This window comes from Gymnoscopelus braueri (genome assembly GCF_963280865.1).
Source record: "Gymnoscopelus braueri genome assembly, chromosome: 1".
In the NCBI taxonomy this organism is placed as follows: Eukaryota; Metazoa; Chordata; class Actinopteri; order Myctophiformes; family Myctophidae; genus Gymnoscopelus; species Gymnoscopelus braueri.
Window position 1 is genome coordinate 12,641,412 of NC_137603.1, and position 16,926 is coordinate 12,658,337.

The following is a 16,926-nucleotide window of genomic DNA, read 5'->3' on the forward strand; positions in this document are numbered from 1 at the left end:
AAAAATTGCTGGCACAGTATGAACATATTTTTACCAGCTTGCTGAAAGCATGCTGGTCTAAGATGAGGCAGACCTACTAGTCATCGTTCGACAGATTTGCGTTCGACATGTATTCGACAGATTTGCGTCATTGGCTGTCCTTTAAGCCAATGGGGATACTTTCCCATACTCTGAACGGGCGGCCTCGTCCTCCCAAGCTATGGGACTAGACACGCCTCTCGCCTCTATGCCTACTACACACGCCTGCTGTCGGTTCCAATCACCGTGACTAATATCAGTGGTGGAAAGATATATTTCACTTTCAAAAACACTTTTGGTCATTTTATCATCTACTCAGGCCTTTGTGAACCCCCAGACAGTTTTTAAGTTGCTTGATTAATTATTTAGATATTTGATATTCATTTTATCTGACACGCCCCCTTCCTATACAAATCCATTGCAACTTCAAACTCCATTTTAACCATGTTAGATTCATCAAAAACACCCGTCCTTGGTTCTGGTGACTCACCCTGCCCTCCTAATGCGTGAGGGGGCCGTGTTTTTCCGATTACTTTTTTCATTTATTTAATTTAAATCTTTTATTGTATTTTTTTTTCATTTTCCAAAAAAAAATATTAAAAATAAATGAAAAAAGTAATTGAAAAAACACGGCCCCCTCACGCATTAGGAGGGCAGGATGAGTCACCAGAACCAAGGACGGGTGTTTTTGATGAATCTAACATGGATAAAATGGAGTTTGAAGTTACAATGGGTTTGTATAGGAAGGGGGCGTGTCTGATAAAATGAATATCAAATATCTAAATAATTAATCAAGCAACTTAAAAACTGTCTGGGGGGTTCACAAAGGCCTGAGTAGATGATAAAATGACCAAAAGTTTTTTTGAAAGTGAAATATCCCTTTAAGTACAATTTTGAGGTATTTTTTACTTTGCTGGAGTATTTCCAGTTTCCAATACTGTTAAGTCAAAACGCAGGAATTGGAGCTTTGACTTAGTGCCTGGAGCTTCATTGCAAATCCTCTTCCTTATATGGTCAAAAAACTACACCTCTACTCAAACAACACTACACTTCCCAGAGTGCAGCAGCAAAATGGCTGCTCGTTAACAGATTAGGAGCACCTGAAAAGGAACAGAGGTGCTCACTCAAACAAACCAACTCCAGGGAGGAGAGAAGAAACTTCAAGAGTCCAACCAAGAGTTAAGCCCAAAGACGCCAATGGTCGGTGGAATGTTTTATTTTACTTTGGTTTTGAGTTGCTGTAATGTTTGCAATGCTGCTTAAATGTGTTCATGCTAACTGCTAAATTTGTAAATTAAGGAACACATTGCAGAAATGGTTGAGGAACATTTTGCAGCATTGACCTCATTTTTCTGTTAAAGTCAAAAGTATAAAATGCTAAAGAATACAAAGTTACAAGCTAAAATTCAGTTTATTTTATTTAAAACTACTAAAATGTAGAATTCATGAATTTGCCACGTTAAAAAAGGTTTAAAATGCCAAGTGAAAAAGAGCCGATCTACAAGCTTGTGGATCAGCTATTTTTCTGAAGATGTGTCTTTATTGTTATTTATATGATTATTTAAAGACACTTATTGTTTGGTCTAAGGGCTTTAATTGTTTGGAACATTTGTTTTTAAACATTTAATGTTTTAAAACATTTATTAGTTTGGAACATTTATTGTTTAATACATTTAACTTAATGGTTTAAAACTTTATTGTTTGAAAACACAAAGTTGTTTAAGAATGAGTTGTTTAAAAAAATGCTATGATTTGTTGTAAAATGGCAATGTTGCTAATCTTAATTTTTCTCTGTGTTAAAGGTTTACAACCTAACTAACCTACTAATTGATTGAAGACCAGACCGATTCAACCAAAACCAACAAATGAAACGAATGAAAAAGAAACAAGTGGGAAAATAAAAGAGTTGATTCAGTCTGAAAATCATATGAGTTGCGTCCTTGTATGTCCTTTGGAGCGAAACCAGAAAGGGACTTGACAGTTGTAAACCACAGCGAACAGCCTGGACTGAAGATAAACGGCCTCGGATCCAGACATAAGCTGTTGACGGTGGAGGAATCAAGATGGCGGAAGAAGTCCTGGGGAAGACGGTCAAGGAGCTCAAGAAGGAGAGGAGGACCACTGCAAAATGCAGCTTCACCAGACAAGCCAACTTGATTATAAGAGGAGCAAGCAGCATGCTTCAAGTGGAGTTAAAGGAGGAGTTCACAACATTTTAATACCATTTAAGAAAGATGCTTGATGCCAATGAGATGACTACAGGATTGGATTGGAGGCTGAAATTAAGGAGGAGGATGCGGCAGGAGTTCTTGATGGACAGCGACCAGCGACTTTTTCCAAGAAGAATCATAGTTCCGAAACGAAAGAGCATGTCACCAACTCAGGGCAAAACATTTTGTAGATTACTAGGTGTACCCAAGTACTGGCTGCTGGCCCAATTTAGTCTGTAGCTCCAATAACTTCCTTACTCTGTAGAGCCGCACACTTTCCTTTCTCGTCAAAAGGTAGAGCAGGTGACAGATATAAGGCCACAGATCTGAATCTGTTACCAAGCTGAACAGGAAGCCGTAGATAGATCGCAGCTGATCCTTAGAATCAATCATGTCATACATGGTCAGCACCCATTTCATGAAAAGAACCCTTGTAGAAATTGGTATTTTCCTAACAAAAATCCAAAACACAGCTCGACAAACAACATCCTGTAGCACCACAGTGGCAGGGATGAGGCCCTTCAACACACGGACACATGGCCGTGACCCCAAACGGAGGCTCATGACAAACTCCAGCATGACCGAGATTGCCTCCGGCCGGAGTCCTTTACTATAAGCCGCACTCTCCACCAGGACCAGGTTATTTTCCAGCTCCTCATTTCCGTTGGCTACAGTACCGGCTTTAAAGGTTCTATGACATTCATTTTAACTTTTTTTATTTTTTATGTTTTTTGGGGGGTTTTATGACCTCAATTACACCCAAAAAATATGAACTTTGAACATTCAGTGGATTTTCTGTGGTCTGGGGTTTTCTGAATAATTAGGCTGAAAAGTAATCTGAGCTTGGCCCTTCGACAGTGAGGTCAAAGCCGATTAATCCCGCCCACTCTCCTCCTCGCCCCTCCCCTATCCTTTCCTTTGGGGGGGGGGGGCGGAGCAGAGGCGATGATTGACAGGCAAAATCCCTCACCAGCGACACCCGCAGGCAAAGATTTATTTTTTCATTGCAGTTGAAAAGGCTTTAGAAATGTGAGAGAAAAACACCTGCCATGGATCAATGGAGTCGATTTTTTTTGTTAAAACTTTCTATACACGTTTGAAGGACCATGACAAAGACTTTTAATGTGTGGTAAAACTGAACGTCATGAAACCTTTAACATTTGAGAAGTAGTTCAGCGCCACAACAAATGGATCGTCTTTCTCTTTCTTCCTCCTTTCTATTTCTGCAATACGCCTGCTTCTGTTCATTGTTTTGGAGATGGATGCATTGCTGCTGCTTGACGTTGTTGAATTCAAATTATACAACAGGTAGTTCCGACCACGCAATCTCATTGCCAGAAATGGCAGGTCACTGACAGTTGTAAACCACAGCGAGCAGCCTGGACTGAAGATAAACGGCCTCAGATCCAGACATAGGCTGTTGACGGTGGAGGAATCAAGATGGCGGAAGAAGTCCTGGGGAAGACGGTCAAGGAGCTCAAGAAGGAGAGGACCACTGCAAAATGCAGCTTCACCAGACAAGCCAACTTGATTATAAGAGGAGCAAGCAGCATTCTTCAAGTGGAGTTAAAGGAGGAGTTCACAACAATTTCATACCATTTAAGAAAGATGCTTGATGCCAATGATTTGGATTGGATTGGAGGCTGAAATTAAGGAGGAAGATGCGGCAGGAGTTCTTGATGGACAGCAAGAGGCCGACATTGAAAGATCTGCAATAGAAGCTGAGGCAAGGAGTGATAAAAGACATTGTTCAAACAAACCTGTGGTCGAGGTATGAGAAATGAACTCAAAATGGAAATCCTTGAAGCAGAAAATGCCAATGATAAAGTGAGAGGTGTACCTGTTGAAAGTGCCAATCTAGAGGGCTATGAAGTGCACCTCACACTCTTGGACAAGAGAATAAATGGACAAGAGAATAAATGAGGCTATCTCAGCAATGTCAACATGGGAGAGATGGATCCCTGTGGAATCAAATGATGAATTGGATGGAAGAGTCAAGGCCCTAAGAGCATCCAACAACAGACTCTAATTAAGAAAACCTGAATTTGCCACTGCACGGAGGATCGCTGAGCAAGGCACAGGAGTGCAACAACAATCCCAACAACCAGCAAGACCAATAGTGAGAATCAAGCCAACCACACTACCGATCTTCAATGGAAGCAAGAGAGAATTTCACGGATGGAGGAAATACTGGGAAAGCTTGCTAAGGCAGGGAGAGCCATCAGGCTCCCCTGAAGTTAAAAAGATTCAACTCTTGGAGAGTGTGGATGACACAATCTCAAAAAACCTATACCACTGCCAATGACATGTTCAGAGTGTTGGAGAATAGATATGGCAACAAGTCCACCATCACTCTAGAGATCCTTGAGGAGCTGGAGAAGATGCCACATGTGAAGGGGGACCAACCAAGAAAGGTCATTGACCTCATACAGTCAGTGGAGAAGGCCCTAGCAGATCTCACAGAGTTGGGAAACTCTGGAGTCATGAATAACCCCCTGGTAATTAAATCTGTTGAAAGCAAGTTGCCTTACTTCATTCAAAGAGACTGGGTGATATTCATGGTTGAGCCAACAAACAATGTCACATCAGACAATCACTTTGACATGCTCTTGAAGTTTCTGAAAAATCAAGATGTACTAGAGAGACTCGAACAGCTCAGAATTGTGGAGAAGATGGAGGGATCAGATCGTTCAGACAAGTATGAGTGAAAGGTTGCCTCAACAAGAACCACAGAGCGTGATGAGGTATGTGGTGTCTGCAGTGAGAGTGGACACAACGAAAAAATATTCTTTTGTAGAAAGTTCAAAGGAATGAAGCTACCTGAAAAGAAAGCTGTGTTGGAAGAACTGGGTTCTGGTTGCAGAAAATGTCTTGGATGCCATGATGAAGATGGATACTGCAGAGACACTTTCTTATGCAGAAATACAGACTGTAAAAGGGGAGGTGCCGCAGACCACCATTATTTCCTCTGCCTAAAAGCCGAAGTCAAACGAGGTAAAGGCAAACTAACTGAGGAACAAGAGGAGTTCTTGTCTGAACTTTCCCCCGAAATGGCAGACCGATGCAAAAAAGGCTTTCACCAGCAAGACCACAGTGACACTCAATACTGCAGATCCGTCTGAGCTACTGAGAAAGAATGGGCTCTTTGAACTTCCCGTCCTCATGATGTTGTTGCAAGTCACTGCAAATGCAGGGCAGAAAATTGGAACTTTAATTGACCTTGCATCAGACACAAACTACATTACCCATAAGGCTGCTGAGAGACTGAGGTTAAGAAATGAGAAGGTAACTATTAGTTGTGCATGGGGTTGGAGGAATGACCATGACGGTGAAAACAAGAAGATATCTCCTCAAGGTCAGAGTGAAGACTCCAAAAGGAACACAGAGAGCCCATGAACTGGTCTGCTACGGCTTGGATGAAATAGCAAAAGTGCAAAAAAAAAAGCTAAATGATACAAAGTTACAAGCTAAAATTCAGTTTATTTAATTTAAAACTACTAAAATGTAGAATTCATGAATTTGCCATGTTAAAAAAAGGTTTAAAATGCCAAGTGAAAAAGAGCCGATCTACAAGCTTGTGGATCAGCTATTTTTCTGAAGATGTGTCTTTATTGTTATTTATATGATTGTTTAAAGATACTTATTTTTTGGTCTAAGGGCTTTAATTGATTTGTTTTTAAACATTTGTTGTTAAGACATTTAATTGTTTGGAACATTTATTGTTTTTAGACATTTATTGTTTTAAAACATTTATTGGTTTGGAACATTTATTGTTTTAAAACTTTATTGGTTTAAAACTTTATTGGTTGAAAACACAAAGTTGTTTAAAAATGAGTTGTTTAAAAGAAATGCTATGATTTGTTGTAAAATGGCAATGTTGCTAATCTTTATTTTTCTCTGTGTTAAAGGTTTACAACCTAACTAACCTACTAATTAATTGAAGACCAGACCGATTCAACCAAAACCAACAAATGAAACAAATGAAAAAGAAACTGTGGGAAAGTAAAAATAAAGAGTTGATTGAGTGAAAATCATATGAGTTGTGTCCTTGTATGTCCTTTGGAGCGAAACCAGAAAGGGACTTGACAAATACTTTCACTTCTACTCCACTACATCTCAGATCCAAATGTTGTACTTTTACTCCACTACATGTATTTGTAAACTTTAGTTAGGCCTACTAGTTACTTTGTAGATATCAATTATCATATTATAAAACACACATTTACCACTTTAGCCCTATTTTATACATAGACCATTTGAAAATAGCCGATCTACAAGCTCACAACGGGTCGTGATGCAACGCGTTGTGAGCTTGTAGATCTATTTTCAAACCTCTTAGTACTTTTACTTTTGGTACTTTAAGTATGTTTTGATGCCAATACTTTTGTACTTTTACTCAAGTAACATTTTGAACACAGGCCTTTTACTTGTAAGTTACAAGTTGTAACAGAGTATTTTTATATTGTGGTAGTGCTACTTTTACTTAAGTAAAATATCTGAGTACTTCTTCCACCATTGACTAATACATAGGACAAAACGGATGCACGCTTATAGTACTTGAGTAAAAGTTACTTTACACCTCTGTTGTAGGCAGACAGACAGAGAACATTTTCGCCGATTTCACATCGCCCATCCCCGCAGGGAAGCGGGTCCCTGGCACAAAATAGATGGGGGGGGGGGGGGGGCTGTGCTGTGGACAAGTACATATTAATCTAGGGGTCCATGAACATGTTTGAGCACGCGTACAGCGTTTTCCTATCGCCTCCGCAGCACCCAACCCAGTAGAGACACGACCGGCGTTTTCCACGGATGCGCGCTTATACAGTACTTGAGTAAATATACTTAGTTACTTTACACCACTGTTGTAGGGAGACAGACAGAGAACATTTTCTTATTTTTTTAAATTTCATTGGCACTGAGAGAGTTAACAATAATAATAATACATACAACTTTATTAGAAAAAAACTAGTTAAAAACTATAAAAGAAAGGTAAACAAAGACGGTAACGACATGGCTTCATGTGGAGTTGGGACTTCATGTCGCCGGTCTATGACGTCATTCATCTACAGCAGTGGTTCTCAACCTTTGGGTCTGGACCCCCAGGGGGGTCCCCACATGATTTAGTGAAGTGACAATTTAAGGACTTTTAAGACCTTTTTAACACCTCCAAAAAAGAAAGAAAAGAAAAAGACCATTACTGCATCAAAAGTAATCAGCAAACTATACTATAGAAACTGGTCAAACATTAGCCAGATTGTCAAATAATATAAGAAAGAAAATAGCAGATCTACAAGCTCACAACGCCTCGCAAAGCGAGGCGTTGTGAGCTTGTAGATCTGCTATTTTAACAATATTTATCTGTGGAACCGAAAATGTAACGCCTCAATTCTCCTACATTCCAAGTGCTTATCAGGGTGGCCGGTCCCCAGTTCAAATATGATTATTTTCGGGGGTCACGGCCTGAAAAGGTTGAGAACCACTGATTTACAGTATGGCAAATCTATGACGAATATTTGGGAAAGGTTTCATCCCAATCTGACCGCCATTCACCACCATTATAAAAATGTAAGTAAATATTTCTTGTAGATAAAACGTACACAAAACAATACATGGCGGTACTTCCTTGCACCACGGGCACACGTCATTTGGCGCTGATCAGCCGTGCAGTTTGCAAGATTAGCGACAGACAGACAGACAAAGAGACAGACAGACAGACAGACAGACAGACCCATTTGTAGAAGTCGTGCCTCTTACAGAGCCATTTCAAGAATCAACACCATATCTCCCTGTCTCTCTGTATCCATCTTCCTTTTTTTTTTTTTTTTACTCAACACTTTTATATGGGTTACAAAATCCCACGATTTTGTAACCCATATATTTTTTTTGTAATCCTGGGCGCTACTCTCCCTCTGCCAGCCTAGGGAGAGCCCAAGCTGAAGCTCATGCCTCCTTCAATGCATGAGGATAACCATATATTTGTCTGTCAGTCTGTGTATCTAACCGTGTTTCTGTCCATCCATCCTCCAGCGTCTTTTTGTTTCAGCATCTGTCCGTCTGTCGCTACTTTCCGTCTCCCACTCTTTTATAGACCTTTGGCCAGCTCTCACACCGGTTTGCAATATGTTATTCTATCTGTCATTCATTTGAAATGGACAAATCAACAACAACAACAACAACCACAACAACCACCACCTAAGCCTTGCTTTGACATTCTATTCCATACTGTATGCAATGAGAATGGGAAATACTGAGTGACAGGCTGAGTGCTGGGAATAAAGGGCCGATTGAGAGCAGAAATGAAAAATGGACCACTATTTATTAAACACAATAGTGGTCTGGGGAGGTTGTGTGGCTGTTTCATGGGATGCTCTTTTACTATCCACTTCTGTTTTATTTGTAGCCTCTTTTTGAACACACAGTGGATGTGTCACAATATTCTGTGTTAATTTATCCATTTGTAACACTGGAGTTAAATGACTATAACACTGATGATTGTGCTGTTTAACATATTTTGTTGCATTTGTGCCGTGAGAAACAGAAGTGTATGCCTGTGACATCAACATGCATAGATTTGTGTCATCGGCCTCACTTTGCGTCATCGATTACGCAAAATGACGTGTTAGGTGGTGAAGTTTTCCCTGAAGACCTGAAACGTCTCTGTAATTTTTTGATTTGAGCTAAAACGCATTATTTTACACTTTGGCTATTGAAAAATAGCAGATATACAAGCTCGTAGCGCGGCACCGGCACCGGCTACGAGCTTGTAGATCTGCTATTTTTGAAAAATCTTGAAAATGTGTGCACATCTTTGAATATATATATTTTTGAAAGCTAACATTTTTTACTCAAATCTTTGCTTTTGGGGGGTCCCTGGAACAAAACATTTTGAGATGGGGGTCGGAGGCCAAATACATATAATTTTGGGGGTCCTTGAAATGAAACAGTTTGAGCATCACTGATATAGGAACATACGTTTTTCAGAAAACTGTTGGAATTTAGAAGACATTTGTTGAATTGGAACCTCAGGACTTTATGGGACTTTACTTTATACATATTATGTGCCATTGGACATATTATTGACGTGTGGTTGTGTGTGTTTTCAGATCCGTCCCAACGAAATGTCAGAGGAGTGCTTCTGGGTGCTGGTCGACGAGGTCCGATATGCAAAACCTGGGCTGCTCAACAGACTGGCTGTTACCTTTTCTTCACAGAGAACAGGTCAGTCTTATTAACCCCGTGCACAGTTTACCACATGTCTTTATCTGCCTCTCCCATTTCTGTTCACACAACGTTGCTGTAGTAGACTCGATGCAATGAGCTTCACAGTCACAAATATATCCACAGAGTGCCAATAAATTAACATGGAACACGTTGCTTGACGGAAATGACAGATTTACCACTGCAAAACGTGTTCCATCTGTCAAAGTATAAATTAACTCTTAGGCTCTGGTGTCTCCACCTGAGACCTGTCGTTTCATTGTACACCTGGCTTTTCTCATTGTTTTCTATGGAGGACTTTTGCTGTCAGTATCCTCAACCCGATATAGATGTTCCACTGCTTTTCAGCGGCCGGCACTTTGGAGCGCATTGCCTTGTTTTCAGATGAAGCAATTTACATGTTCCCTTAACACACGCAGCTCATTAATGTCACGTTGCGTACCGCTAAGGTTGAAGTGTGGGAAGGACGTAATGGCTAATGCGGCTGATTCTGCTGAGAAACCATGCCTGTATGATGAGAATGGATTCGCGTAATAATATGGAGAGTAATATTAGGGGCGACCTGATAGCTGAATGGTTAATGCACATGCCACATGGACGCAGCATGCCTTCTTCAGGGTGTCGCTGGTTCGAGGAACCATTTGCTGTGTTTTTTCCCTGATCTGTCCACATTTCCTGTCTCTCTTCACTGTGTCTGTCTGATTAAGGCATAAAAATGCAAAGAAAAGAAGAGAATAGGGCAGCATGGAGCAATATTTCTTCTGCTTCGTGGTACTACGTATCATAGCAACAGCAAAAGCGCACACAGGCTCCTCCCTGCAATCACCACCTGTAGCAGTCACCACCAGGCGCTCACCTCCAGCTCCACCAGCAGCGCCGGAACAAGAGGTGTCTGTCTGGTGGAGACACAGCCTTATTAATCCTCACCCTCTATTTAGCCCTACATTGACCATTTCCCTTTCTATTCGATATCTCTCTTTCCTCTCCTCTAGTTCAGCTCTCTGGGCTCATTACTGTGGCCGTTTTCACTGTCATTTCTGGCACGGCGGTTAGTAAAGTAATGCTTAGCAAAGTAATGACTCCACGTTTGAATTTCCAGTGGTCCGGCGGCGTGTAGACCGACCCTGTTGCTTTGCATGCGAGCACATTCTCGTGTATACTCGACTACTGCATGACTCATTTCATGCTGGAGGCATTTCAAGACAAACACAGACACAGGAGGATGTGTGTGTGTGTCTGTGTGTTGCATCACCCCTACAGGGCCGCTATTAGCACTCAAATTGTTTTTTATCGCCTTCATTGAATGGATAGGGCGATGTGCATGACAGAAGTGAACACTCATTTGTTAGGCTTCAATTGGGTCTAATTTCCTACGCTCTTCCCACCATAAGACGAGATCCTGCACGCTCTTAACTGAAGTGCATACACTAATTTGTTCTCCATGCCTTGTCTTTTTTTATGTTAGCAATCGATACCCCATTATATGGCCATGCATGTTGTTTCTTTCTCCAGTATGTTGTAGGGTGTGTAGGGTGCACAGCCTACACACCCTACAGCAGTGTTAATTTATCCATTGTAACTCCGAGACTGTTAAATAGAAACCAAATGGACCCATACGGTTAGTATTTTACATCATAACCGGGGAGCTTTCTTGTTCTCGTTTCTCATATCGAGCGAGGTCACCAACATTGCGATTACAGCTCTGCACCACCAAGGCTCTGCTGGCATGTACATCCATTAGTGTGCTGTTGGTGAGCTACCATCGAATTGTCTTTACTATTCCTGCAGGCAATGCTGCGTGATGAGACACCACCGCGGTTATATGAACGTATGCATTAGTATGTCTGACAAGCTGTAGCATATTCATGTGTGAGCTTGTTAGTATGATAAGAGGGGAACGGGCGGTAAGCACACGATGCTATCAGTCTTGTCCTCTGTTGCTGTTTGGTCTATTAGTCCTGCTCTCTGATGATTTATTCACGTGTCTCTTGTGTTTTCTCTCCTGTCGCCTTGTCACCGGGCTCAGCTCAGCTTATGCCATTTTGAATTATTCATCCAGGTGTTATCTACCTGTCACAACTCTATGCCGCTCCTCTTGAGGCTGCAGGAGACACCCTCCTCCTCCTACACAACCGGAGAGAGCCCCATGTTCCTTCCTTGACAAAGTGTTGAATAATGGAGGCAGATCTAAATGGCGCGCAGGTAGACAAACAGTCAAGCAGGTGTTGGGATGTTCTCTAGAGAGGACGTCGGAAGGATGTCCGACGACAGGCAACTGTACTTCTCTATTAGGGTAATGACTTGGCTGCATCGATGCAGAAACACATGTGATGAGAAGCAATCATATAGGGGCCATTTTATCATCGTATTATAAGGCACACATGCGCAAAAAAAACGTGGACGCCTGCTCTGCACAGCTTTCTCTGGTCGGTCACTGCTCATGGATAATACATTTTAAGGTTTGGTGACTTTTTTATAAAGTTGCTTGGATATAGGCTGTCAGAAGAACCCAGACTCGCTCACAAGCTTTTCCTCCCAATCTTCTTCTCCTGCTTTCCCCAGGAGCAAACACTTCTTCTGCTGGGCTGAGCTGTTACGCCACGGTGCTGCTGCTCACCCAGAGCTGTGTGTGTGTGTGTGTGTGTGTGTGTGCGTGCGTGCACATCCGTGTGTGCGCGTGTCCTCTCATTAACACGGCCATGTAGCATCATGCTCCGTCTCACTTAAGAGCAACGGCATCTGGAACAGCATTAAACATTCAAAACGAACATGGTCTTCTTTCAGTTTTCTCCATTAAATATTAATCCGCGTCTCTTGAAGCCTTCCGTATAGTTTCCCTATGATTGCACTTCTTCTCTCTGTTGTTGTTATCTCTGAGAGAGACCTCCTCTGCCCTGTGAACAAACAACTGTTATATGAGGACAGATTGTGCTGTTTTTTTGAGACTCCTGACTCTTGTGTTTTTTTTCTTTTTTCTGATCAAGTACAGAGGCAAAGTGTTTGGCTCGTTGTTTTTTTCCCTTGTTGCTCGTGGGCTTAAACTCCATACTCGGCCTTAAAAAGTTATTCTCCCTGGAATTTCATCAACCTTTGTACGAGTTAAAGCGGCTAAATGAGCTTCAACTTGTTTTCACAGCAGCCAATATCCTCTCTGGATCTGCGCTTCTATTTATCTTTTGTATTTTTTTGGAGTTTAATTCAGAATGAAATGTGTCTTTTAAAGCGCTAAATGAACTTCAACTTGTTTTCACAGCAGCAGTATCCTCTATGGATCTGTGCTTTTATTTATCTTTTGTATTTGTTTGGAGTTTAATTCAGAATGAGATGTGTCTTTTTAAGGGTCGGCTCCATTTTATCTCATCAGTTGGGTGAACAAAATGTAAACAAACGGTTGTGTTTACTTGTCAGTCTTTCCTGCTCGCTGTGGGTCAGAGCGAGCAGAAATTAGACCATCTCTCTCGACTAATATGAGCTGATTTACATGCTCCTTCCTGAAGTCTTTGTTCATTAGCGGCAAATCTCAGCAGATATCCTACGCAAGTACACATATTATATCCCCTCTGATGTATTAAAAAATGAATATGCTCTAAATTATAGACCAAACTGTGCGAGGTGGTCAGTCACTTTGTGTTAAAGTAGGTTGTAATCAAATAAAGCGGTTACTGTGAGCTTCAGTTGGGACTAGGATTGTACCAGGACTCAGAATTTAAATGTTAAAATCCAATAATTTTTTATGTGTATATTTTATGATTCGTTTTATATATAAACAACTAAATGTGTTGTTCCAGGGACCCCCCAGAAGCAAAGATTTGAGTCACAAATGTTCGCTTTAAAAATATACGTATTCAAGGGTTTGCACAAATTTTCACGATCTTTCAAAAATAGCAGATCTACAAGCTCATAGCGCGGCACTATATCTGCTATTTTTGAATAGCCAAAGTATAAAAGGTTAAAGTGGTTAAAATAATTGTGATGCTATGTTAACACATTTTGCTGGGGTCCCCCTGGAAACACCCCCAAGGACCCCTGGGGGTCCCCAGACCTCACTTTGAGAACCAATGCACTAGAGGATAATCTTGCCCTGCTATAGGTTGAGATAGGGAATTGCCCCCCCACCCCCCCCCCCCCCACACACACACACACCACCCCTCTCCAATTGTAAGATCCCAAATATCAAATATCCCAGATTTATCCCAGCAGGGGTTAACTTGGAAGCAGGCGATACTTACTTAGCAACTTAGCAACAAAATAACGACTGTTCGAATCAAACAACTGAGGGGTGTGTCCGACTGACTACACTAATCATCAATATTCATGGCCCAGCCCTAGTTGGGGCCAGTGGTGGAAAAAGTACTCAAATTCTTTACTTAAAAAGTACCAATACTGCAATATAAAAATACTATGTTACAAGTAAAAGTCCAGAATAAAAAATGTACCAAAATGTACTGAAGTAACAAAAGTAAAAGTACTAAATATTTGAAAATAGCAGATCTACAAGCTCACAACGCGTTGCGATGCATCGCGACGCGTTGTGAGCTTGTAGATCGGCTATTTTCAAATAGCCTAGGTATAAAATAGGGCTAAAGTGTTGTTTGTTGCATGTTTCATTATATCATAATTTCTATCTGAAAAGTTGTTATAGTGTTTGTTCAGTAAAAGGAGTCTCCTTGTCTCTCCAGCTCTTTATAAAACAGAAAATGCATTTTTGTTTCAGTTTCAGTTTCATTTCCAATTTTATCCAACCAGGACAGAGAACTAAATCAGGATACAGATTAAACAAGTGAAATTGGAAGTGATGACACCAAGAAATGAGCAGGCAAAATTGGAACTGGAACACTATAAAAATGAAGCTTAAAAATGGGTACTTTCTCCTGTTTGGCTGAGATTTTGACACCTACCAGAAAATGTATTTTTTGTTTATTAAAGAGCTGGAGAGACAAGGAGACTCCTGTTACTGAACAAACACTCTATAGCAATGATTACTATCAGAATATAGTGCTTTAACCTTTTAACAAAATACTTTTTGTTTTAACCCAAAAATATCACTTACCCTACCTTTAAGTAAATGTACTTAGTTACTTTACACCACTGGCTGAGGCCTGGCAGTATTACATGATGTGGTAGAGGGGGAGAAAGGCAAAGTAGAAATAAGTGAATAAACTGAGTTTGTGGGCTGGTGAAGCAGTAGGAAGGAAGGATACCCATCCCAGGTATTTTCAGGGAGTCAGGAGTGTGTGAGGACCACATCTGTTCTCCTCCCTCTCCCTGAGACTATACCAGAGTGGTGACAGATGTGGGGGTTCAGAGCAGTGTGGGTGGATACAGTACTGTATGTGGGGGGGATTTCACTTACCCTGTGTAACTTCATATAGTTCTGATTCAATTCATTCTTACCTCTTCCACCTCACACAGCCAGAAATACCCTTAACTTATTGGTCCTCCTGGAGCAGTGCAGATCAATTTATTTAGCAATTAACTTGTAAGGTGAACTGAAACCATCACAAAAAAAGGCGTGTTTGAACGGACCAGGAACATTTTTTTTTCTTTTCGTTTTTCAGTTTACACATTCGGTGCCAGCATTTTATAATAACAGATTACGTTCGGTGCCAGAAATCTCACCGTTGAGCTGCGCGGCGCTGTTTAAGCTGTAGACTCCACGACGAGCAATCCATGTGAAACAAAGCATGCGTGCATTTTGCACAGTGGTCCTGGCTAACGCCTGGAACGATAACCTCTTTACCGCGGGTCACAATGGCGCAGCGATCGCGCATACAAAATGAGTCGTTTTCCCCAGCGTAAAAAGTTTTGGAGTTATAGGGGTTTTAGAGATAGAACGGAAGCGGATGGGGAGCCATGTTTTTGGCACAGTGATCTATAAGGCCCTTCCTTCTCAGATTCACTGTGGGTGATTCCAGAGCTGCTCCAGCCCCTCCCGTGTGGAAAAAAACTAAAAAAAACTAAAAGACTGAAAACACGGTTCAGACCGTGTTCGGCACCAAAGCGCTACTCTGTGAAAACACGTTTCAGACCGTGTTTGGCACCCGATGTGTTAAAAGAAAAACAAAACTGATTTCTTCTTACATGGGCTGTGTGTGGCAGTGTTGATTTCGTCGACTAAAACTATGACGAAAAATGTTCGTCGACTACCTTTTTTCATTGACGAAAACTAAATAAAAACTAAATAAAACTAAGCTATGATGACTGAAACTAAGACTAAATATATTGCCAATTTCGTCAACAAATAAAAACTAGACTAAAATGTTAGTGAGGGACGTGGAGAAGAGATCCAGTAGAACTAAAAGACAAGTCATTTTATGTTTGGTTGCGCTCGGGTGTTGCTTTCTGAAAATAGCCGATCTACAAGATCGGCTATTTTCAGCATGCAACCAAGTGTAAAACCAGCCATTTTGACGCCATCAAGGGCCGCCAAAATACGTTTTAGTCGACTAAATCAACTGTAGATTTAGTCGACTATAATCTTAGGATATTTACTCGACTAAAACTAGACTAACAAAACATTTCAGATGACCAAAATATCACAAAAACTAAATGGAATTTGATTCAAAAGACTATGGCTAAAACCGAATCAAAATGTTCTGTCAAAATCAACGTGTGTGTGTGTGTGTGTGTGTGTGTGTCTCCATGTGACCGCAACTGTCAAGCAAGAGAGGGATAAACGGGCCTTTATGAACATCCAACATTGTCCTCTTATCAGTCCTTTTATGATCAGTGATGGATGTTTACCAATACGATGCTACCAGTGGGAGGTTCTCCACTAATATCTATTGGTGTTCTTTGAATGGTGCTCCACTCCAAACCCCCTGGATCAATGTGTTTTCTTTTTCAATCCTCTGCTGCTGTTTGCAGTTCCAGGGATTCAGCATTTTGGCTGCAAAAGCGTGTTGTTGTGATTTGGCTTGACACTAAACTGCAATCGGTAGAATCAATTCTTCTCAGGACATGCAACACTTTTTCTATGAGGGTGTTTACGGTGGAAAAGAAGACTTAAGCTTTTTCGTACGACCGATCTCTTCTGAGGTTTACATGTAACGAGTAGAAAGTACACTTAAGGGACTACACTGTGAATTTTAACTTTTCCTTATTTTTTGTGTGTTTTTGGTCTCCCCTACCTCTCTTCTATCCCCAAAAATACCCCAGTTTGAGCACTCAGGTTTTCACAGCATATCTGGGGTTTTATGTAAATTGGTCTCAAAACAGGCCAACTGATTTGCCCCCGCCTGTGACGTCACAAGCAATACAATCCCTCCCGTTTTTCAGTTCCAACATAAAAAAATAAAAAATAAAAAAAATCCCATTTTTTTTAACTTTTTTTAAATTTATTTTTATTTTTTACTTTTTCCACACAGAACCAGGAGATAACATGCATACGAATGCTCAATAGCGCCACATGCCAAATAAGGACAAAGTGGTATTGCAGGTATAGGTGCTTTGTAAGCCAGAGAGAACTTAGTTGGAATGA

At 41.0% G+C, this 16,926-nt stretch overlaps 1 protein-coding gene across 1 annotated transcript in view; it reads left to right on the forward strand.

Moving 5' to 3' along the window:
• Positions 1-16,926, forward strand: part of LOC308090904 (protein diaphanous homolog 3-like) — a 337,084-nt gene that overhangs the window by 124,062 nt on the left and 196,096 nt on the right. Inside the window, exon 17 of the mRNA XM_080436177.1 lies at positions 9,332-9,446. Within this exon, the coding sequence (XP_080292303.1) occupies positions 9,332-9,446 (115 nt within the window). The remainder of the gene's footprint in view (positions 1-9,331; positions 9,447-16,926) is intronic.